Genomic DNA, 25,091 nt, shown 5'->3' on the forward strand with positions numbered 1-25,091 from the left:
GTCAGTTGGTTTAAATCCGTGGCTGAAGTTTTACAAACAGTCCGGTCTGTGCAGTCAAAGCAAGCCTGTAACATCTGCTTTGACTCATCAGTCCACTTCTTAACCATCTGAACCACAGGTTTGGAAGCTTTTAATTTCTGCCTGTAGGTTGGGATGAGGTGGACCAGAGAGTGATCAGAAAGTCCCAAAGCAGCCCTGGTGACAGCATGATATGAATCCTTTAAAGTTGTGCAGCAGTGTTTTTATCCCTGGTGGAACACTTAATGCACTGTCTGTATTTGGGAAGTTCATTGGAGAGGTTTGCACTGTTAAAATCCCCAAGACCAACGAAGAGAGAATCTGGATGTTTTTTCTCCACGTCTGTTATCAGCTCAGCCAGTTGTTTTCCAGCATCTGAAGTGGAGCCTCGAGTTGGTATGTAAACGCCAACCAGTACAGATGAGGAGAACTCCCTCGGTGAATAAAACAGTTTACAGTTTATGAGAAATGACTCCAGGTCAGGACTACATGTCGTCTTCAACACATTGATGTCTCTGCACCAACCTTCATTTATATATAAAAGCAGATTCTGCCTCCTTGCTATTCCCCGATAAGTCCGTGTTGCTGTCCGCTCTGAACAGCTGAACGCCCAGTATCAGAAGTGCGCAGTCTGGGATGTTCTCAGTCAGCCAGGTTTCTGTAAAGCAAAGGGTGGAAGATCCATGGAGGTCCGAGTTTTTACAGGTAAGGAGAAGCAGTTTGTCCATCTTGTTGGCGAGGGAACACACATTTGCCAGGTCGGTTGAAGCGAAGGGTGAGAGTAGCTCCCGCTGTCATAGCTTCATGAGAACGCCGGCTCTCTTCCCTCTCCGGCGGTATAGCCTATAGAGAGCCACTTTGCTAACCAGGATCTATGTAAACCTTCGTCAATGAATGATGGTGAAAAAATTCCAAGAGAAGACTGTCTGATGTTCCTGGAAGTTAGACCACCTAATGGTCGGCAGAAAACACCACAAAAACACACAGAAAACAAGAGCGCAAAGCTCCAAGGCTGTCATCAGCGGCGCCATCTTGGATCTTTTTTCTCATTTTAAGGTAAAACATGAAGCAGGCTAAAAGATCTCAGGAAGCAGCACATCTTGGTCAGATCTAGGGAAATTCAAAAACAAATGAGAAACAAAGCTTACAGGGCCATTTCTAAGGCTTTGGGACTCCAGAGTACCACAGAGAGAACCATCATCATCCTCACTTCTGTCAGTGTGTGAATGTGTGTATGAATGGGTGAATGACTGAATGTAGTGCGAAGCGCTTTGGGGTCTCTGGGGACTTGATAAAGCGGTAAACAAGTACAAGCCATTTACCATCATCCACACATGGAACAGTGGAGAACCTTCCCAGAAGTGGCTGACCTACAAGAATGACACCAAGAATTCATCAACGGCTCATCCAGGAGGTCACAAAAGAAACCAGAACACCTAAGACTCTGCAGGCCTCACTGCCTTTTAAGGTCAGAGATCATAATTCAAAACGTAAGAAAGAAAGGCAAAAAAATGGTCTCCTTGAGAAAATATGCCATGGACCGATGAGACACAAGCGGATCTTTTTGGAAGTTTGTGTCCCGTTACATCTGGTAAAACACTGACAGCATTTCAGAATCAGAACATCATACCTACAGTCAAACATGGTGGTGGCAGTGTGATGGCCTGGGGCTGCTTTGTGGTGTCGGGGCAACGAACAACCAGCTATAATTGACACCACAATTATTCCTCATCTTTTGTTAACAGTCCTAAAGGTCAAAGTCCGGCCATCGGGAGGACAAAGCACACCAGCAGGTCTGAATGGCTCCAAGAACAATTTTATGTTTTGGGCTGGCCTAGTCAAAGTTTTGACTCAAATTCAACTGAGATGCTGTGATATGACCTTAATGCATGCCTACAGCTGTGAAACTATCAAATATAAATGGGCGGATCAACTTCCTGCAGACTAACACAACTGCAATAAACACTGAAAACTGCTTTATTTTGGTACTAATTAGTTGCTGATGTCAATGAGCTAAATGAGTGATTCTATGGGATCCAGAAGGATTTTTGGGTCCTGGTCCTGGTTACGCAGCTTGTCGTCTAACAAACAGAAGCAGCAACAAAGCAGGTGATGCAATCAGGAGAAATAAAATGTCTCATTTTTCTAAAACTCCCAACTAGGTGAAAGCAGAGCATCCAGTTATGAAAAGGCCAATCAAACAAGATTAAAAAGAATAAAAAGTGTTTTTAGCTGCTTCTTTCCATCATCACAAGATTGTTGTGAGGAAACTAACAGATTGGGTGCTTTTAGCATCACTCCAGCACATCATCAACACCTGGACATGTTGAATGTATGAAAATCTAACATTCAACTTCTGACAAAACCTGCAAACATTAATGACATTTTAATTGAAATTAACTTTTAATCTTAATCCTAGGATGGAGAACTACACTATCTGTCAGAATCATTCTGGTATTAAAGGTCCAGCTCACACTTTATGACGAGTTCCTGCTGAAGGACAAATATGAGGAGAAAGACTCTGTTGCCACCATCATGTAACGTTCATGCAGAAGGTTTCACCGACAGCCAGCCTGCAGGGATTGTCCTCGTCCTTGTGCCAGAATGTGAACTTTGTTTAATCCCCCACAGAAGGAGTCTAACTGGTCCAAATTTCACTCTCCTGATTATTGATGACCTCAAACAAACAGTCAGAAGCACAAAGAACTGCCATTGGCAAAAAGAGAGCAAAGAGTCGGGCAACAGATGGTCTGCCCACCACGGGGCCCGTTCTTCAGAACCGCACAGCTACTCTGGGATTACACAACGCTTTTAAAGGCATATGGTGATCACACCAAATAAAGATCTGGTTTAGTCTCTGCTTTTTTATTGCAGCCACCCGGCTGGTGATTGAAGAGACACAAGCTATTTTCTTGTTCCTTTGAATTTGTATTATTCTGACAAGCCTGCATGGTAAATGTTTCTCCCTCACTATACCGGAACCAGAATCTGCTTTATTACCCAAGATTGCACTACCACAAAGAATCTGACTTCGGTTTCAAGCGCTCACAGCGAGCATACATTTAGTATAAATAGAGAAACTTTAGAGGAAATAAAATAAAGATAAATGTATGTGTATTTATGGCCACATACATAAACAATCTATACATCATTATTTGCTGTAAGTCTACAGGTGTGACTGATCCGATCCAGTATCATATCGGGCCAATTAATCGCATCATATGGTTAAAAAAAAAAAATAGAGTCCATTTATCAATGTCTCTCTAATGTGATCCAACTCATGTGTTACCCCAGGTCTTTTCAGATTGGTTAACCAGGCCCTCGTGACGACTCCTCCCCCCAAAGCATGGCTACACCCTGCCGAGAGCAGAACAGAGTCCGGGATAATTTAGTGAGACGAACCAGAGAATCCATCAAGCAGCCTTGACCGAGGGCAGTAAGGGCGTTTCACCCTTTCAAGATTCAATAAATGCTTAGACAGTATCTCTACCAATAAGAATTAAATAGAAAAGCTCCGCCCTCCTCTCCTAATATGGTCATGTCTGGTTTACCAGGAAGGCCGCAGCCAGAACCAGAACTCAAAGCTTCAAACCAAGCGTTAAACCAGCTATTCTTATGTATTATCACCTATACGTTCCTTATGGACAGTCTATGGTTGGGTGTTCATCTACAGGAGGTCCACCAAAGGCGTGTGGACAACACGCATCATTCACAGGCGTTGCCTCCAGCTGGCAGCTGAGGTCTCAGCAGTCTGAGGGAGGCTGTGGGCTGCTCATGTCAATGTGTGTCTAAAGGCCTTGCAGTTTGGTGTTATATTTGGATGGGTGGGTGGGTAGAGGTTCTGCTGCATACCAGATTTCTCCTTCTTTTTCTGCGTGAGTAAGTCAGCAAGTGAGCAGCGGCTGGTTTTAGCCAACTCCCCTCTGCTGGTGTCTGCGTCAGACTGGAGTCTATCTATGGCGGCTCGCTCATCCTCTGCCACCCCCATACCCAATCAGCCTCAAAACACACACACACACACACACACTTCACTTGTACATGTGTGCCATCTCCTTGGGTTTAGGTGCTGCTTTGCTTTAGAAGTGCATCCACACAGAAAAGCACTAATATTAGTAGACAGCTGTTGGTATCCTCCTCGAATAACAGGACCATCTGGTCCTGGAAATAAACATTTAACCCAAACATTACAGCTGGCAGCGAAGGCTCTTCTCGTCAGAGTCTCTGCGCTTTAAACAACCAGCCCTCAATTAAGCCCACAGGCGTTCAACGAGTTGTAATTTACCCTAAAAAAACTCCAACAGTCCACTCATGTGTTCAGGTTCACTTCACTGTGACCCATGCTGGAGAAGAACCACAGAGACCTGTGGATTATCCCGCTAGTAGTGATTGATGATCACAGCCTTCACTGGCTAGCAGAACCTCCTGCGGTATTTATAGTCTCTATTGATCGAAGCACATTTTGGCAACGCAGGAAAAGCAGGACTGGAGATGCAAGAGCGAACCAGAGTGGGCCAGGCTGTGTGTCTGTGGAAATTCACACCATGCTCCCTGCAAACGTTTTACTGTTACATCTCTCATAATTTACACAATTAAACTGTAAACACATCACATCTACAAAGCAGCTTCACAATACAACTGCTCCATCAGCTGTACCAGACCCTGCATTCACCATCGAGTCACCCGATCAATCCGAGCCGGTGGCTTGATGTCCTCTGCACACTGAGCCGTTTTGGCTTTCTGCTCAGGCGGCTGACAGATAACCACTCATCCATGTAAAAGGCTTCGAGACTGATGGTTGAAGCCGGCGTGACGTGGTCCACTTCCAGGCAACCTGCAGGTGGTCAATTATCGGGATAAAGCCGCAAGTATTTATGGCGCAGGGAAGGAAATGAAACTCCTTCAAAGTGAAAGGGGCAAACTTGAGCAATTCCTCAGACACGTAACCTACAGTTGTTCGGATTAAACGGGACGTGCGGACTTAACACTGACATTTGCACAAACGCAGCTCCTGCCATTGGCTGATGCAGTGGTAATTACTGTGATTATGTGGAAAACTGTAGTAGGTATGAGCCCGAGGCCGGCGCAATGAGCAGCAAGAACGCAGCTTTAATCACAGGCAAGGAGGTCTTCTGGCCTCCTTTCAGTTTGTCTAACCGAGCTCTGAAGGCTCTCCTGTTTAAATGTTTGGATCCTTCCAGGAAATACAGAGTCTGGCAAATCTTCCTTTCTCCCATTTGGCGACATATCAACCACAAGCGTCAGTGTGTTATACTGGGATAAACTGGGATGTGACAGACCACACAAACATCACATAACTGTCAAGTGGAAGAAAAATTTAGTTTTCAAAAATTCAAAATAAAAAATAAAAACATGTTTCTTCTCCTTCCATGTCACAATCAAGAACAACTTGTCGTTGGGCAATCAAAGACAATCCCAAGAAAATACTTTGGACCAAGATTGTGGGTAGTGCAGAGTTTGCATTTATCTGGATTTCGTATTTTAGCTACTGCTCTGCTCTTAGGGTAACACATCTGTTGATTTCTTTCAATAGGTCAACCATAAACTCAATAAACTGCCAGAAAATACTAAGAATGCAAGTTGCTGAGACACAATTTATATTTAACCAACAATTAAATGCAAAGAAACAAGCAAAAGTTTACTGCTTGAATTAAAGATGAAAAAGGCATTTTAAAACAAACATTGGACAAAGATATCAAAAGTAAATTACGCTTTAAGATAATAAATTCTTAATGAGAGATGCACAATAAATGGCAAGTTTATCGCCATCGCATCATCACTGTACACAATATTCATATCACAAATTACTGCCTTTACCTGTTTGTTGTTTCACTTCTTTCTGTTCATAAAGAAGTCGTTTATGTCTGCACATTAAACTTCAGTCATTCTGAATGTAGCAATATTATCAGTCTGAATGCTGTAATATAGTATAATGCCTGCTATAATTAGCTGATATTTAATGCAGTTGCATATAGTGAAACTGCATTAAAGATACATTTTTTAGATGTTGTGCAGCCCTAGAAAAGAAAATGCACAGACTGAATGTTTTGCTTTGAGAACATGATCATAAACGGGTGAAGATGGTGAAGGATGTATCATGAAACTCACTGAGCTGCAATAGAAGCCTAAAGGCTAACTGATGCTAACAGCTTCTGCTCTCAAAAATGAGAGCCCTCCCTCCATCTGGTAGAAGATGTCCCTCTGCTGCTAATACAGCTTCATCTTTAGTTTTAGGCAGAAATTACACCAAGCACATCATACCTGGCCAAGGCTTGGACCTTAGCCCCGTGTCTCTCCTCCAGCTCTGCAAACTTCTTCTTCAGCAAATCAGTTTCCTGCCTCAGGCCTGCTGAGTGCTCCATCTCCCCATCTAACAGACTGCGAAGAGACCTAGAAAACAAACGCAGAAGATCACGTGTGTGTTAGGCTGCAAAGCAGCTCAGGATCCTGTCATTACATCCAGGTGGCAGTTTTCATCATTTAGAGCAATAATAACCAACTAAACGCTGGCATTCTGCTGATGCTGATTTCATAAACAATAGATTAGACAAATGCCATTTTAATTGGAGCTCTAAATGAGACGATGAATCACAATTAGCTCCAATATAAAACACTTTATCAACACAAATCTGTCTGCATCATTTTAATAGCCTAAGTGCAAATCATAGTTTAGAATGAAAAATGTAATGCAGCTCGACAGATTTACAATCATTGTGATTAACTGCAAAGATGCAATAAGTCAGCTTTTTTAAAATCTTACCAAAATGGCCATATTAACAAATCAGAAAGTCGACTCTTTGTCTCAGAAACTTGCTTTGCCATTTTTCCCCCGGAGGGTCAGTGTGGGAATATTTAGAGGAACATACGTGTTTTGTTCTTCTAGATCATCCTTCCTGTTCATCATGGCTACAATGGCTTGACGGAGCTCCACTGAAATGGACAAAGACCAGGATCAGCATCTGCACTGATTTAGTAACTCACATGTATTATCTATTTATACCAAAGGTAACATGAATGAACACTATTTTAATAAAGTTATATTAAAACCACAGAAAAGATCTGGATTTAAAGGAAATGACTTGTTTTATTAAAGATGGTTTGGTACACAAACATCACAGTTCATCATGTTTTCAGAAAAATAAATAAAAATTAATGACCTTTTTATTTCCTTCAGCGGCAAACAAAAAATCCGCTACTATTTCTGAAATTTATTTTATTTTATTATGTTTTGAAACTTAAAAATATGGAGCTGAATGGATATTTTTCTGTGAATAAAGTAGTATAAGCAGGCATAGCCAATGCCCAGATAGATAGATCATACAACAGAACCACTGCAACCAGCAGGATACCTAGTTCTGGTGAAGGTACCAAAATTAAGTATAAAGAGGGGCACCTACCAAAGGTTTGTCTTTCTAAGAAGATAAAGAAACTGACCATTTTGTCTAAAACTTCGGTTTAAGAAAATGAAGGTCGGGTTGCACAGGTTTCAGGTCCTCCTGGGGTCTAGAGAAACTACTGCTGGATACTAAACATGGGCCTCATCACGGTCTGATAAAAATATCACAGTATTTTTAACTAGCATGTACGCAGGATGGGACTATTGGAAACAGCTTGCCGTACACCTCATATCTTGCCAGCTTCAGAAGAGCGATGGGTGGATGCTCCTTTAGTCTCCACATCTCAAACATCCATACATTTCCTGACCAGAAATATTTACAGTTTTTTATTTGTCAATATGGAAAAATGCGCAGCCTTCCTTCAACCAGCTGAAGAGCAGTGCACAGCAACGGGTGGGGGCAGGGCTGTGCTGGCTACTCCATCCTTCATACAGGCAGAGGAAACTCCAGTCACTCCTATACTTTCTCTGGCATTTCTTTTTTGGTTTTGAATCCGGAAGTTTTTAGAGCCTTGGTAGGACCTTGATACCGATGACCCGGTCCACACAGAAACAGAACAAATTTGTAAGGGGGTAAATACTTTTTCACAGCACTGCAGAACTTTTCAGAAACAAAAAAGCCACTAGCACGTATAAAATATAATATTAATAATGTAATATTTGCCCACCTCCAGCTCTCTGCTTCTACTTTAACCATCAGAACCTTTAAATCAGGATCAAGCTAGACCTCACCAGCTCGCTGACACATGGATTTGGGTCTTTAATAAAACATTAGCTTTCTGGTATCATGATGATCTTAAAATGTTGTCTGCTTCTCCAGCACCGGCCTAGAATGAAATGCTGAGTGTTTCAGAAGTTCATCGTTAAAGAACATCATCAGCAGTTTGAATTTAATTGAAACTTGGTGCCAGATAACCTGCTGTGGGACCACTGAAGGCATTACACTCATTTTCTAAGGGGGACATGAATGAGCACATGTTATACTAACCCCTGCAACAGTTAGGAAAATATTAGGATCTCATCGGTCATATAATCAGACCTATGGAGCGTTTTCTAACATTTATGGACATGTTGAAAATTAAAACCAATGTTAACAATAGTGAAAAATAGAAAAAAAAAGACCAATTTCTTCCTAAAACTGAAAAATCTGGACACCAATTAAACCAAATGCAGCTCTCCAGCAAGAGAACCTCATACCAACTGTGAAGCATGGAGGTGGAAGTGTCATGTTTGGGGATGCTTCGCTGCAGCAGACCAGCTTACCTTCAGAGTCCACCATGTACCAGAGGATGTTTGAGGAAAATGTATGGATCCTGACCCAAAACATACCAGTAAATTCACCAAGGACTGGCTGAGAATACGGAATTGGGCCTAGTCAAAGCCCAGATCTTGATCTCATTGTGGTTCTGTGGGGTGACTTGAAATGGGCTGAAAACATCTCACAGCTGAGAGTTAGGAGTGGGACAAGCTTTCCCCAGTCTGAGGTCAGTGATGGTTGATGGAGACAAGAAGCTTCACCGAGGGTAACACTAGATATTAGGGGGGAGGGTGCACTAACTTTTTCCTGAGCTGGAAAACACTCTTTTGTTTCTTGATGTACTTTAAGGAGTGAAACTGGGTTACCTTTACGCTGTTTACCTGTAGGTGAATCACCTTCTTTTCTAGAGATAATGCATATCTTTTCAAATCGCTGCATTATAAATTCAAATCACAGTTTGCTGCAGCGCTGTGAAATCCTCTGCATCTTTTTCAGAACTAAATTATGAGCGTGCAAGCCGTCAGCTGCTGCACGATGCTAATCTCTGTCCTAATATCAGGGACAGATTTGGGCGGAGCTGTGCGCCGGCGCCATGACTCATCTCTGCTGTTACAGTACGCCTCGAGGTTCACATGAATGTTTCAAAGCTGCTCGCTCTGCTTGGAGCCATGAGACAAGAAGTTTATCCACCGAGTCCGCTGCCTTCCTGCAGAGGTTCTGGCTCCATCTGCAGAATCATAGCAGGGTGTGGACCAAGACCCGCAGCTGTGAGCACAGAACCAGCTCAGAGAGGAGAAGGATGACGGCAGAGAGGAAAAAAGGAAGTTCATTATCTTCTCTGCTGCTCCTTCGACATGCCAGTTATAAATGTGACCTTTAGTCTGAACAGACGACCCGTTAGGGGCTTCAGTACAACCAGAAATTACAGCACAAGAGTAGAAAGGTGTGCATGGCTGAGGGGGAGGGGGTGTGCAAGCATCCATGTTTGTAAGAGAAAAGATTGTCTGAGTGCCTTCAGCAGAACACCTTCATGTGGTCCAATAATAGGTGCATTGACAGAAAACTGGGCCTTGTAATCAAGGTGCCTTGTGAATCACAGACTTGGTAGCCTCCAATCAATGGTCCGCTCGGCCTCACATGCCGCCAGGTCCAGTTGGAAATCACTAAAGCGAGAGCTCACGCTGTACACTTCCTCCTCTCTCATGCAGTTTCAGGCCGCAAAGCTTCAAAGCAAAGAGAATCAAACGGCTCGAGTGGGAACGGAAATCAATGCGCCGCCTAATAAAAAGGTACCGGAGAGAAAGTACGAGTCTTTGTTCGCGAAGGGCCAAAAACAGCCCCAGGAAACAAATCCTCAACTCAACGACTGCATTTTTTCTCTATTCTACTTTCTAAAAATCAAATAAACATGTTGTTGTTTTCAGCAATTAAGCTCAAAAGGTGATGTGAGCAGAAGGTGGTTGAAATGTTGGGAGAACTCAACAAACTAAAGTTTAGCTGATAGTACAACACACCACCACCCACCATTACTGGACCCTACTAAAGATGTGTCACCTTAACATGAATGGTTACTATGGAGACGTACTCCTTCAGCATCATCATCATCACTGTGAGTATCTTCATCCACCTCGTTAATTATTAATTAACTTCTTAATTATTGCTCTGCTTTAGACGAGTAGCTTGTCTTTGTTCCTGACCAACACACATCTGCTTTACCTGAATCTTATGATCAGTGGCCGAGAGAACATGGCCTCTGTGTCACGTCATATTTGGTCCTCAGGAAATTAGAATTACTAGTTAAAGGTTCCCAGACATGGTTCAAAATAAAAAAGTATAAATTTAAAGAAATACTCAAATAAAATCTTTTGTAAAAGGCTACAAATAATTGTGAAAACAGTTTTTCTTAAAGTGTCAATAAATATAAATAAATGTGGTATTTTTTTAAAAGAAATGCAGTGAGATTATGCTAAGCACTAAACACACAGCAACATTCACATGTAATGTCCAAAGGACATGTCTCTAGCCTCATCCTGAAGCATGTTGTCACTTCTCTGGGTTCTGATGGATCAGAGAAGGTTGGAAAAGCCCGGTTCTGGAACAGCACAAGGTTGCATGCGAGCCCTTAGCTGAGCTTGTTTCCCTTTCTGGGATGGCAGCATTAATGCAGGACACCACACTGAGGTTTTACAGCAACAGATGGAGCCTTCAGGAAAACATCTTTCCCAGGAAAACGTATCCGGGCTTCAGCAACGCCGAGCAGAATCAGGAAGGCAGCAGAGGGAACAGGTGATCCATTTGGATCTGATCTGTGCCCAATAGTAAATACTTGGACCGTAAGCAGCCGAAAGATCTTCATCAGCAGAACGTCTCAAGCTTACAGACCTAAACATGCACCGTTTAGATTTTTAGCAGGTTGCAGCTCTGAAACGCAGCAACAAATGTGTTTTAACTAGATTTGAAAAGAATCTAATTATTTTCCTATTCAGAACTAAAACCTCTATCAGAGAACTGGAAGCACATTATTTATCCTTGGGAAAGAAATCTGGAATGGGTCAGAATCAGAATCAGCCGGTCCAACTGGAAAGAAAACCGTCTCAGTCATGAAAAGGTCCTTCTCTAATATTAGCTAATCTAATGAGAGAAAAGCAGCTTTATGACTTTGTTTTATCCCAAAATAAAGAACAAATGCAAAGTGAATTTTAATCTGAAATGTTCCCACAGTCAAGCCTGCTTTGGGAAACTCAAATTCAGCAGCAATCCTGCTGAATTTCACTGATATTTATCCTTTAATCCAGACCATAATGCAGACAAAAGCTGTGAATGTTGGTTGGAGAGGTTAAGAAGCTGCAGGTAAACCAGTGCAAATCAAGTATGACCTGCTAGCAGCTTGGATCTAACTGTAAAACAGCTGCTGCTCGTCGTGCTGCAGAGACGTTCTTTCTTCAAATCACCTTCCTTCAGTGTTTACTGCATCTCCCAGAACAACTGTGAACATCTCTCTGGAGAATCATCTCTTTGGCTTAGACGAGCAAACGGAGGAGAAGGAAAGCAACAGAACTGCTGGTGGGAATGTAAGACTTTTTACTCCAAATGTAAAATCTAGTTTGGCTGTGCTGAACCAAGCTGCCATAAACAATGTTTTCCTGCCGGTGTGATGGGAGGGGCGTCTGAACACACATTCCTCCCGCTTCAGCTTAGAAACACGATGTGGTGTCCAAGTTACACCGTTTCAAGGTTTGACCCAACTCAGACACTCCCACTCTCTGACCCCGTGACCTGCTCTCACTGAGAGCTCATAAACTGGAGAGCGGCTCGATCCGGAAGCCTTCAAGCAGCTCCAAGCACGGCTGCACAGACGGAGAATCAGAGAGAAAAAGAAAACATTTTTTAAAATCCAGCAGCAGCCGTCTGAGGCTTTAAGCTGTGATGAGCTGCGGGGCACCGAGCAGCACAGCAACCACACGACCGCCGAGAGCAGGAACGGGTCAGGAAAGCAGGCAACTCGTGTACGTCACGACTCTGGTGTAAAGTGAAGACATTCACATGAACTCATCTCTTTCACATCCCCACCACAGAGGTTCTTCAAGAGGAGCAGAGAGGAAATGCTGGGATGTACAGTAGATACAGTAACTGGTCTCTGTGGTGTACCAACAGTGCCACCTGGTGGATCATCTGACTGAATGAAAGAAAAACAGGCAACGATAAATCTCCTCAAAGTTCACTGTTTGGAGCCCTGTAGAAGTATTCACACCCCATCAACCTTTGGCCACATTTTATAGCCACAAACCTTGAGGTGTTTTATTTAGATTTTATGTGATGGACCAACAGACTGTGGCGAATAACTGAAGGTTCTTACTGAACATGGAGAGAGGATGGACCACCTCCAGACCTACCGAGACATGGAGGTCCACCTAAACTGACAGGCTGGGAAAGGAGAGCATTAATCAAAGAAGCAGCCACAAGGACCAAGGTAACTCTTGAGGAGCTGCGTTGATTCACAGCTCAGTTGGGAGAATCTGTCAACAGGACTGTTAGGAATGCAGTCGACAAATCTGGCTTTAATGGAAGAGTGGAACGAAGAAAGCCAAAAACCACGTAGGGATCACAGAAAAGACATAAGAAAACTGCTTGGATCAGAAAAATCAGCCTTTAGCCCTCCAAACAACACCGTAAGTCTTAGAAACCCTGCACAATCCATGGTGGTGGCTGCATCATGCTGAGGGGATCATTTTCTTCAGCAGGAACAAGAAAACTGGTCGGAGCTCATGGGGAGACAATAATAATATACTTTACAAAACAGAAGGCACAATGAGAAAAAATAAAACTGCATTAAGATAAAAATACCAAAAGCTGGCAATAGAGGTCAAAAACACAAGTCCAGTTTGATTTATCTGGACCAGTGCCTCTCAGGAAGGATTCCCCAACATCACAAACTGACCTCTGACCCCTGATTAAACCTGAGGAGAAACGGGAGACGAACTTTGATTGGAGTTAAAAAATGGTCTGAACCTTAAAAACCTGACCTTAATAGTGAGGTCCTGTGGAGAAACTCCACCCTGCTGGTTTCAATCTGGCTGTCCTGATGGTGATTCACACCACAGAACAGGTTGGAAAACACAGAACCAGAAGAGCCACAAGTCACCCTAAACACTGACAGGCTGGTTAAAATAGAGGCAGGACACACTCACCCACTGTCATGGACTCTGGTAGAGCCGATGTTGGCAGCCCACTGGAGAGCGGACCAGACTGGACTGGTGGACTGGACTCCATGCTGGAGGAAAGGAACGGAGGAACAACCAGTCTGAACTATCCAATCATCTAGATTGCACATATAGCTGCAGTCTTATGACAGCAGAACATTTAGCTCCGAGCTGCTGATGATCCACACATCAGTCGGTTGATGGTGAATGAGATGATGGCTGACCTGAAGGCGTGCTGCGACCTGCTGCTCTCGCAGTTCTCCGCTAATCCTGTCGAGTCACAATGAACAGGAAACACTGCCGCGTCCTCCACAGAGCTCACTGAAATAAAAGAGAGTGAAAGTGAAAGTTCAGGCAACCTTCGAGAGTACCTACATTTTATCTGATGGAAAAACAGTTTCTTCGGCTTGTAACCCAAAGCTGAAGGCAGTAAGAACCCTGGTGCAGAAGAACCCAGTTTAAGAGTTTTTAGTAGAAGCAGCTGTATTTGCAGGACTAGTTTGGTACCTGGCTGAGGGTCTGCAGGATTGATGGGAATCAGGATGTCGGCGCTGGTCTGGTGAGTGATGACCTGGACAGGACTACAGGTGGACACGCTGGACAGACTGCCCACCACCAGCCTGAAACAAGACGACATGGCTCAGTCAGTCTGACTGCTGTGGTTCTAATGTGGTCCTACCTGGCTGTGGGTTACTGGAGGTCTATGTCAGACCAGCATAAAGTAGTCCAACCGCACCGTGAAAGGACAACCAAACATGGTTCAAGATTTCTGACATCCAAGCATGTCTGTTCAGTCCCACTGAGTCAAAGCTTTGCAGAAGCACCTTTAGTCTCCAGCATCCCAGGGTAGGTCTTTATCAGAACATCTACCGCCTGAAAGGCTTCTGTTCTGGACCCTCTATATTCTATCAGTTGTACAGCACTTTAGTGATTTAACAGAGCTCTGTGAGACCTTCAAAGCTTGGGATGTTGTTTTAGAACCAAACCCTTCTTTAGATGTCCCCAGAACCTTCTCCCTGACCTGTCTGCTGGGTTCATTTGTCTTCAATACTGTGTCTACAGTAAATTACTTCAGGTTCTTAGGAACCACCCTTTCTCTGGACCCGAGATGGTCCTCACACATAGACACTGTTCGGAAGAAGGTTGAACAGAGACTTTACTTCCTGCAGCAACTTCCTCCTTCCCCAGGAGCTGCTGGTCATCTTCTCCACTGCCATCATTCAATCTGTCCTGTCTTCATCCATCTCAGTGTGGTTTGGATCATCCACAAAACAGGACAGGTCCAGACTGCAATGAATAATCAGGTCTGCAGAGAGAATAATCAGAGCTGACCTTCCCTCCATCCAGGACTTATACAGGTCAAGGGTCAGGAAAGGGGCAGCTAACATCTCTGCCGACCCCACACACCCTGCACATAAACTGTTTAGGCTTTGACCTTCAGGTGGCGCTACAGAGCACCCAAAGGTCTTCACAGAGCAGCTGTACTTCTAGATTAAATCACACACAGCTGGACTCCATTTCCTGATTTAATGACCTCTGAAGGTATCTGCTGGATGTCTCCCTGTATTTTCCTTCCACTTCCCAGTTATGTGCTACTTTTGTGGGTCTGTCATATGAGATCCAAATCAAACACAGTTTGTGTCTGTAAGGTGACAAAATGTGAGAAAGTTGATGGGGTGTGAATAGTTTTGTGAGGGTCTGTATTAAATGTGGCAGAAATGAAGCAACCAGAGGGGAAGTGATAGTAATTACTGCTCTACTCTGGGTGGATGATCTCTGGCGTTATTCAGATGACTGCCAGCCCTCAGTAATAATTAATGTCTGTTTGTTGAAGCTGGTTGTTTTAACTAATGATCAAACTCACTGATCATAGGGGATCCTCTCCTCCTCCTCGATTTGGATTCGGGGTTTGTACATCTCCTCCTCTTCCTCCTCCTCCTCCTCATTGTCTATGCTCTTACTGCCCAGCAGAGGAGATTCAGCAGGAGGCGCCGTGCGGCAGGGGTGGGGGTGGGGCGACCCCACCCAGCCGACTATACTCGGATCTGGGACACCGTTCCGGGCCGGAGACTCAGAGAAGGTCGGCTCCAAGGGGTCCATCCCTTCCTCCATGCTGCTCTGAGCCGGAGCGGCACGACTCCTCCTTGTCGCCTTCACTTTCTGCGGATCTTCCTCTCCATCCTCCGCCCCTCCATCCAGGTCATCGTCGAAGGAGATGATGGTGGTGATCTTCTTTTTCCTCCGTCGTTCCTTCCTCAGCCCCGAGTCTGAGCAAAGAAGAGAACAACAATTACGACCTCAAAATTGAATTTAGAGAAACTTGTGTTTTTCTTAAAAAAATTCTAACAAAAAAAAAGTTTTCTGGCAACAAAACAAACACGGATGAATAAAACGGGTCTTGCTGGCAGTTCAAAATCTTTTCAGGATTGAAAAATCAATTCAAAGCCAATTTGGCTGCAGGTGTTGAACACCAAGTATTACTGCGTCTCCGTGAGGGCCACACAAATGTAATCAGAAGGATAAATTGTGAACTGAAGTTGTTTCTGCTGCGCTGTCTGAGACATTAATTTCAAACAGATAATAAAAAATAGATTGTCAGAGCCAGAGAGGCTCACAGTGCATTAGCAAGTCTTCTTTCTGTGAATAATGTGGTCATCCCTCTCCAAGGAGCTGGCGCCGATGCTCTGGATTTCATTTCCATTCATTCCAGAGGAACGTTTTAGCACCAAACACTTAAAGCGCCGTTATTCTCAGCAACAACAAAGATGTTTCTACCCAACAGCCTCAGACAGCTGCACTCCTAACAGCCAGGAGACGCCAATCTTCATAATCATTCAATCATTAACAGCTGAGCACATACTGAGCCTGCCAAAAGTTTTCATACCACCAAAGTTTTTCACAGCTTGAAATGTTAGACCCAAAAGATTTTTAGTTATGAGCGCCACATATATGGGCTTAATGGTGGAGCGGCAAAACGATAATATTTGAAAGAAAGAAAGACATAAGAAGTCAATTTTTTCACTAACCGTGGAGGAGACAGCAAACAGCTGGAAGAAGCTTCTGGTCACATGAGACTAAAATCGCCAAAATGTGGTGGAAAATTAACTTTGCACAGCAACCTGATCAAACCATCCCCACATTTAAACATGGTGGTGGCAGCAACATGCTGTGGGGTTGCTTCTCTTCATCAAGGACAGGGAAGCCGGTCAGAGTTGATGGAAGATGGATGGAGCTAAATCCAGGACAATCCAGGAAGAAAACCTGTTAAGAGGCTGCAGAAGACCTGAGACTGAGGTGGAGGTTCACCTTCCAGCAGGAGAACCAGCCTGAACATCCAGCCAGAGATACGATGGAGGGTTTAGATCAAAGCATGTTTAAGTGCTAGAATAGTCCTAGTCAAAGTCCTGACCTAAACACAACTGGAGAATCTGTGTGAAGACTAAACAACGGCTGCATTGTTTCGGGGCTTTAAGTTTGAAGGTTTTCGGTTTTATTGTTTTTCACTTCAGCCCAGACATTTTCAAACACTTTCTGTAACTTGGAGGAAGTCTCTCATCTTGCTACGTATGATGCATCAAACAACGCATTTTAGGTGGGTCCAAACATGACAAAATGACGCCCAGTCGCATCGATGGTGTCTGCTGCTTATTATAGGTCCACGTTTTGTGTGTGTACCAAGATGAAAAGTTATGGTTCCCCAGGATGTCACTGAATCAGTCGTTCTTGGTCTGACCTAAAGATCACCTCACCATCTTGGGCTGAAAGTTCAATAATCTATACAAACTCTGTGAGTGCCCATGTGAGGTCAAATAATTATTAATGTCCTCTACCACATGAGCCACTACAAGCATTTGTCATGCTCAGGTTTGTTAAACTTCACCAGCGCAGAGTGAGCGTCTGCATAGTTTAATACAGGATTAAGAAAGGTTATGAGGTTATAACTACAAAAGTTGTGTTGTAAAATTTTGAATAAATGGTGCATATATGCAACAAACATGGTGTCTGTAGATTCCTGAGATCCCACTCCATCTAATGTAGTGTCAGAATTATAAACAGGCAATGCAGGAACAACATTGTTTTCTACCGCTAAGGAAATGCAAAGCAGAAATGCAATGAAGCAACACTTGTAAAAACATCCAAAAAAAGCCAAAAAGTGAGTTCAAATACAATCACCTGCTAAAAAAAAAAACCTAACGACAACCCTGACCAGGTTAGTGTGGCTTCGCCGTTTTCAAAATGCATCAAAAACTGGTGCCGCTTCCTACCAGCAGAGGTGCTGCGAGGCAGGACGGGCAGCGGGTCCGAAGCTCCGTCCACCTTTGGGGTGAAGCCAGGCACCACAGCCGTGGCAGTGCTGATCTCTCGTAGCAGGGTGCTAACTCCCTGGGTGGACTCCTTCAAGAGGCTGCCGATGCCCTGAGTGGACTCCTTGAGGAGGCTGGACACAGTCGAGCCTCCTCGCGTCACCGCGCCATTCAGGTCGCTGTTGTCAATGTTGATGGCAAACAGGATGGAGTTCAAACCTGAGAGTGGTGATTAAAAAACAGCAGGATCTCAGATCCTAGAAATTAACCAGTTATATTTCAGGGTTAAACTTGAATTTTGGGTTTCCATTAGCTGTGACCAATAATAATCAAAGTTACCTGAAATAAACACTTTAATTATATGAGTCACGATCACCTATAGAGTTATAACAGCAAGAATCCTCACCTGCAGCCATAGTGGGGAGCATACTTGCTCTCTCTTCGTCAAGAAGAAAAGCCCAGTCTTCATAGTAAGTTCTAGAGAAGACAGAATGAGGACATCTAAGTCCATCCAGCTGAGCAGAGCAACACCATGAAGTAAACCACTCTATCAAAGCCAGGGTAAAATGCTAAAATGTGTTTGCATGTTATGGGAATGCTAACAGTGTGACTGAACTGTACAGTGTACTAGCTGAGAGCCTAACCCCAGACGTGGGTGATCAGCCAGCAGCGTGTGCAGGTAGCGCTCCAGCGAATGCTCATTCAGGGCGCAGCGCAGCCAGGCGCGACCCCGGCCCAACTCCGACGAGATGTGCCACAGGGAGTAGAAGCGCTGGAGCTCATGGCGGTTCAGGTGCTCCTTCACATAAAGCCAAAAGTTCAGCTCTGGTGGGTGGAGAAAGGAAATGTTAAGAATACCAGCTCCATTTCATTTGTGAAAATAGGTTTTTAAACACATCTCCAATAATTACCCCATGTCTGCCACTTTAACCAATCGCTTTATTCTTCCCCATGAAACAGGAAGTGAAAGTTAAAGAAAAAGAACAAAGGCCTGCTTTAAAGTCAGGTTTTCTGATGTGTAGTAATTACAGGCAAGAACCACTGTGCAGCCGACCTGCATGCAATTACAGGATGACCTCAGAACCACGAGTAAAAAAAGTTCATTCTATTTCAAGCTGTTTCAGAGAGGTCCAGTTCATTAATGAGCTCCAGATACATGAGCTCAGCACACAGTCCTGTCCTTTAATTTAACAGAATCACTTCAGATATGCTAATTGGAGGTCCAACATTTCTGCTCCATGCAGAATCAACCGCAACACCAAATAATTCGGGATCTTTCAGATGTGGATGTGGAGTCTTTATGAGTAGCGAGTTACCTGCAGGGCTGTTTCCTTTCTATGGATAGTACCTGAAGGGGCTTTATCTGCTGTGGCAGAATTAGTTTGTCTTGAAGTTTGCACAATATATCACAACTGATTTCGCCATTGCAAGGTTTTCTAATATCGTGCAGCCCTGATTGGTTTTCTAAGCTATGGGGTTCCACAAGGTTCAGTAATGGGTCCATTATCATTTTCTTTCCACCTGGGTTAGTGATCGTTTCTCCAGCAACCACATCGTATTAAATGCTGAAATGACTGATGCCATTCTTCCAGCCCCACCTGAATTACATCAGGTCCAGCATTCGTAATCTTTAGTTTAAGCAGCTTTAGTAATGCCCTGTTTACCTGACTAAATAAACAATTTCTTACTAGAGCTGAATTACTTACAGGTGTGTTATTTTATTTTTCACACTGCCTCCCAGGAGAGTTTAGGATCTCTGGACGTCCAAGCTCTACAATATGTACCCTTTCTGCTCATTGCTTTTAATGCCAGGCACGTTGCCACTTCCAGGAGAAAAAAAGAGGGTGTAAATCCTCCTAATTAAGGCTTGAACCTCCCACAAATAAGTAAAAACAACAGGTTATAACAGGGTGGCTATAAATCAGCTAGATTTTTCATGTTACTTGTGTTCACATTAGAGGAACACAAAAAATGTTGGCAGTGTCTTGTATTTAGGTCTCTGACTCCCTCCCTAAAGTAGACCATACCAACCCTGCATCTTCTGGTTGTTAGTTTAACATCAAACATCCTGAAAACTGGAAGACCTCACAGATGATCTGCTGGAAGTAACTCTCTTCTAGGTTTTTAGAATAATTTACAGCATCTGAGAGTGAAGGTTACGTTAGAAATACCGCTGGCGAGTGAGTTCTGTTGTCCTATTGAGCTGAAGTTGCCGTACGACTTGACATTGGTTACAGAGCTGCTTCGCTTGTTTAACTGCAGAATTGGAAGCTCTGAATCAGATGCTAACTTCAGTTTGGTTTTCCCACCTGAAGCGGCTGTGAGATTATGTTTGAACAGCTTTATATGAGCTTAGCAGCTGATTGGTTGTTGGGAAGCATTTTCCAACAAGCCAAGGAGAAAATAAATGAACTGGTGCCAAAGAGATCTTATTATTTTTTTATTTTGAGTCGTCTAGATGCCAAAACAACTAAAAGATTTGATTTATATAGAAATAAGTCAGTCATTAAGGCCCACTGGAAACACTGGTTCTGTATCTCTGTTTTAAATGATTGGACTAGATCAAGACTTTTAGCGTTTTAAGCTCCGTCTTATCAGTTGTTATGTCATGGAATATGTCTTACAATATAATCTGAATATTTATTTGACACTTCTTTACTGTTATAAGGACCACAAAACATTAAAAGTAGTAAAGAACAGCAGCGTTTAGGTGAGAGGTCACCCTGCTGTAACCTCTTAAAAATCCATTTAACCTAAGCAAACTACTGCCACTGTAAGAAAGGTGAGAAACGTCAAATTAATGCAAATCAAATAAAACTTTAAATATTCATAACAATATTTTTCAAGCCTAAATATGAAATATAAACATTTCATTGCTCTCCACCAGTTCAGATGACATGAAGCTGTTTCTGTGACTCAAAGACTAAAAAGCATCAGTGAACCCAGGAAAAGATAATGGCTCCTGAGATCTGAAAAGCGTTCCATTTGTTACCCTAAAAGCAAAAAGATCTTCGGTCAGCAAGCTCCAACATGCAGAAAACACTACCAAACCGTCCCATTCACCATCAGAGGAGCCTGACCACAGCAGAAGAAGTGAAACAGGGAAGGAGGCAGTTTCTGTATTCTAACCCTCTCCTTTGTCAGACTGACGCTGATCCTGCAGCTCTCATCTTTATGCAGAAATGTCTGCAGAATACAAGGAGCGTCAAACTCCAGTCCTTGAGGAGCGGTGTCCTGCAGCTTTCAGATGTCTCCCTGGTCCAACACACCTGATTAAAATGGCTAAACTGCCACCTCAGCATGTAGCCAAGTTCTTCAGAGTCCTGGTGATGACCTACCCATCTGATCCAGGTGTGCTGAAGCAGAGAAACATCTAAAAGATGTTGGACATGGGTCTCAAGAACTGGAGTTTAATACCTGCAAATAACTAACCCAACCTCCCCAAACATGCCACTCCTAGATCATCATTTTCACTCCAGATAGTTGATGCGTAACTGCTCTGCACAGATAGCATGCTGGTACCTGCTTCTGTCTTGCTGCTGAAGCCTGCAGCCTGCTTCAGAGCAGCAGCTGTGAGGGCCAGACCTTTGCTCTTCCTCAGGCCGTGCTGCAGCACAGCTTCAAACTGGGCACACAGGCAGATCACCCTGCAAGGACACAGACAGGTTCCTGTTACTTGGAAGGAGATTCAAATGGTCTGGTGGCCGCTGCAGTCTGTCCTCAGCTAAAAACTGCAGCAAAACAAACACTTAAAACAGTCCACTTCATCTTGCTGGAGTTTTTCTCTCTAAAAAAGGACAACACATAAACTTTGTGAACTTATGTTTCCTACAGAGCTGATGTGCTACTTTAATGCATAATTTAGCGATAAAATCAGCCGCATACATGAGCCTGAATTTCTGTTTTATCCAGTAACGTGGGGCTGTATGACTGGACTAAACAACCTTATAAGGAATTTAACCTGCTTTACCTGCTGTCTGAGTCTGTGGCAATCTCCTTTCTTCCTCCAAAGCGGATTTGGCACTGCAAAGATACGGAGGGAATGATAATAGAAGCATCTGAAACATTATCCTGCAAAGACGACAGCATTTCCAGCACTGAAAGGCTTACACTGATCGAGCCAGAAAGTTATTTCAGAATTTCCAGTTTACTTTTTTAGGCTTTCTGCAGAGACGAATGTTAGAGGTTCAAAGATGCACACTCAGCATTGTTGGAGAACATTCCTGGAGAAAAATAAGGATGGCTGAATGTGTGTGATCCACTGCCGAGGTTTCAGCTTTGATATCCCAACCCAGCTCTGAAAAGAGACACGCAGCTGCTTTCTCTGCCTGTGTGTACGTGATGATAGGAAAATCCCAGCCAGCCAGCATCTACTTGTGTTGCCATGGTAAAATACACTTGCTACTCTTTATTGGCCTCCTTCCAGCTGTCTGCCAAGAAGGTTTTCACAGAAAATCAACTCAGGAAACAATATGCAGACCTACTTCCTGTGGTGTGAGCCGGAGATAAAGGAACTAAAACATACTGGAAACCACAAACTCCAGTCAGTGTTTAAATATAAATAAACCAGACATTCATCCCCCACACAAAGTAGAACATATATGTGAAGTGAAAGGGAAATGATTCATGGTTTTCAACATGCTTTACAAATAAACAAATTGAAAGTGTAAAGTGAGGATTTATTCAGCTCCCTGTAATCTGATACCCCTAGATAAAATCCAGTGCAACAGATAAAGAACATCTGTATGTAATTTAATCTGAATAGAACTACAGCGTTTCCATCAAGGGGTCAGAGGCTTGTTAGAAAAGCAGAACAAATTACATCATTATCATTAAGTTTGTCATAAGCCATGTGGGAGACACAGCAAACACGTAGAAGAAGTAGCTCTGGTCAGATAAAAACCAAAATGTAACTTTCCAGCCTACATTCCACATTCCCACTGTGACACACGGTGGTGGCAGCATCATGCTGTTGGGATGCTGCTCTTCAGCAGAAACATAAAAGATGGTCAGAGTTGATGGGAAGTTGGATAGAGCTAAATCCATCTTCCATCAGGACAACAACCCTGAACATACAGCCTGAGATACAATGGATGGTTTAGATCAAAGCAGATTCATGTGTTAGGGTGGCCTAGTCAAAGTCCGGACCGAATTCCAATTGAGAATCTGAGGCAATACTTGAAAACTGATATTCAAAGACGTTTTCCATCCAATCTGAGTGAACTTCAGCCATTAGCAGAGAAAAATGGGCAAAAGTTTCAACCCTTAAATGTTCAAATCTATTGGAGACAAATCCAAAAGACCTGCAGCTAGCACTGAAGCAAAAGGGAGTTCTACAAAATACTGAGACAGGGGGCTGCCAATGTTTGAAAGGTTCTAGGATGCAGGGCTCAGCTGAACTGGACCGCTGCTGCCTCCTACATGAAGAACACAGAGATATCTGTGAGCAAACAGGTAACTCACCTGTTTGACAGCATCCAGCAGCCTTTCTAGGAGATGCTGTCTCTTCACATCACTCTGCTGAGTGCCTGCAGGGAGGACAAACAGACAAAACAATTGCTCAATTCATGACTTAGAAGGTCAGAGAGACAACTCTAGGAACTCGGTTCAGGTTAATTTAATGTAAGCTGAAAACTGTTTTGCTTCAGTTTTTACAGAAAAATATGATTCTGCTGGAGTTATTCTTCTTTATTTAAGTAGCTGTTGTCGTGATTCAAATCATAAAGGTGATCATTTCAGTTCCACCTGAGGGCAGTAAAAAAAAAAATAACATTTTTGGTTCATTCTGAATTTAAATATACTATCCATCTTTGATGTTTCTTCACTAACAACCAACAATAAAAATACAGCTGGGTAATAAAGCGGGAATTTCCAGCAACCACTCCAAGTCTGTCTGCCTGGGAGTCATTTTCAGTGGAAATGACTCCCAGAGACCGCAGAGATCTGGCCGTTCCTGTCTGCTGCAGTCCTCTTCCTGCTGCCGAATCCCTGCAGCTCCTCACATTCAGCTCAGAATGCTAGTTAATACCTTTTATTTAAATACATTTGCTTAAAGAGGAAATGAAAATATAGATGGACTCTGATCAACTGGTTTTTGCCTTAGGTGATGTCACCAGACATGTCATCAGGCAGGATTTGCATGTGGATTAAATTACAGTTTACAAAATAAAAAGCAAAACAGGAAGAAAACCCAACCATGACCATCTATGGATGACAACTAAATATCTAATTAAGTTTTATTTGTTTCAAAGAAGGAAACCTGGCTAACAGATTTAAATGTCCTTCAGACTTCTGCCAACTTTTCCTTCAAAATAAAGTTCAGTGTTTCCAATGCTGTTGTTAACGTGACCTGAGCTCTGTGTTGTTGACCTTTCCTTTCATTTCCCAGCACCAAAGTCTGAGCAATTTATCTGCAACCGAACTTGGGTTAGAACCACAACATAAAGCAGTAAGACATGAATGTGTGCAGGAAGTAGCTGCAGCTGCACCATGGTTCTGTTACTAGCTCCAAGCAAGCTGTTGAAGCATGACATCTCATGACTGTATGAGCCTGAAGAAGCTAAGAAACTCACCGTTCATTCTGACAACCGAACTCCAGGAGCGGGAACAGTTCGGTTAAAACGCTTCTTCTCATCTCCCAGAACCAGAACTCAGCTAGAGACGCACCGGCTCCATGCCGCCGCTCTAGCCGAGCCGGACCCACCCAACAGCGGCGTGAGCGCTGATGCTCACTCGGTGAACAGCGAGGCCTGCCGGCGAGCCGCGTCACGGTCCAATACACAGCTGACCCGTAATGAACACGGTTCCGAAGCAGACCTGAAAGCCGTGTCACCCCCTGTCTGCAGAGCCGTTTAGGCGTAGAAAGGGAAAGTTATCAGAGTATAATCTGTTCAGCCTGTGACACTGCGAAAACTGAAACTGACCACTGACATGACGGCTCCGTGGTCACATGACGAACACATCACGGTCATATGATGACAAGTGCTGCTGGGAGTTGTAGTTTGTATTACTGCTACAGTTTACATATGTGTAACTGTTTTACCTCTTCCTGTAATTTATCTACTTCCTGTGGCCTAAAAATATAACTCGTTTCAGATTCAGTTTTTTCTTCAATTTAAAAAGAAAAAATATTCACTAAAGGAGCCATCAGTTGTCAAATCCTTCATATTATTAATATAAAAATGAGAAATGAACTGCCTGATATACCCATGCTACAACCACAGCCTGCTTGGCATTTTTATATTATTTTATGTGACAGACCAACAGCCGGAGTGTTTATTTTTTCCAAATATAAAGGCTCAAGCTAAATGATCTCGCGAGATTGTGTATTTACGCGAGAGAATATCCCAGAAATCCAGAGATCACGCGATAAAAGGCAGATTGATAAAAACAAGCCG

At 43.3% G+C, this 25,091-nt stretch overlaps 1 protein-coding gene across 2 annotated transcripts in view; it reads right to left on the reverse strand.

Moving 5' to 3' along the window:
• The window catches only part of snx29 (sorting nexin 29), a 152,323-nt gene extending 127,669 nt beyond the window's left edge, over window positions 1-24,654 (reverse strand). Inside the window, exons 1-13 of one of the 2 annotated variants that reach the window (XM_047377283.1) lie at window positions 24,267-24,652; window positions 23,158-23,222; window positions 21,665-21,717; window positions 21,217-21,341; window positions 18,339-18,519; window positions 18,101-18,171; window positions 17,656-17,913; window positions 15,255-15,657; window positions 13,898-14,010; window positions 13,615-13,711; window positions 13,379-13,461; window positions 6,903-6,966; window positions 6,298-6,426 (exon numbers count right to left, since the gene is read on the reverse strand). In XM_047377283.1, coding sequence (XP_047233239.1) covers window positions 6,298-6,426; window positions 6,903-6,966; window positions 13,379-13,461; window positions 13,615-13,711; window positions 13,898-14,010; window positions 15,255-15,657; window positions 17,656-17,913; window positions 18,101-18,171; window positions 18,339-18,519; window positions 21,217-21,341; window positions 21,665-21,717; window positions 23,158-23,222; window positions 24,267-24,273 — 1,649 coding nt within the window. In that variant the 5' untranslated portion in view covers window positions 24,274-24,652. Of the gene's footprint in view, window positions 1-6,297; window positions 6,427-6,902; window positions 6,967-13,378; window positions 13,462-13,614; window positions 13,712-13,897; window positions 14,011-15,254; window positions 15,658-17,655; window positions 17,914-18,100; window positions 18,172-18,338; window positions 18,520-21,216; window positions 21,342-21,664; window positions 21,718-23,157; window positions 23,223-24,266 lie in introns of both variants that reach the window. The other variant, XM_047377284.1, reaches the window with a different exon arrangement.
• Window positions 24,655-25,091: the final 437 nt, after the last annotated feature.

This window comes from Girardinichthys multiradiatus, chromosome 10 (genome assembly GCF_021462225.1).
Source record: "Girardinichthys multiradiatus isolate DD_20200921_A chromosome 10, DD_fGirMul_XY1, whole genome shotgun sequence".
NCBI lineage: Eukaryota > Metazoa > Chordata > Actinopteri > Cyprinodontiformes > Goodeidae > Girardinichthys > Girardinichthys multiradiatus.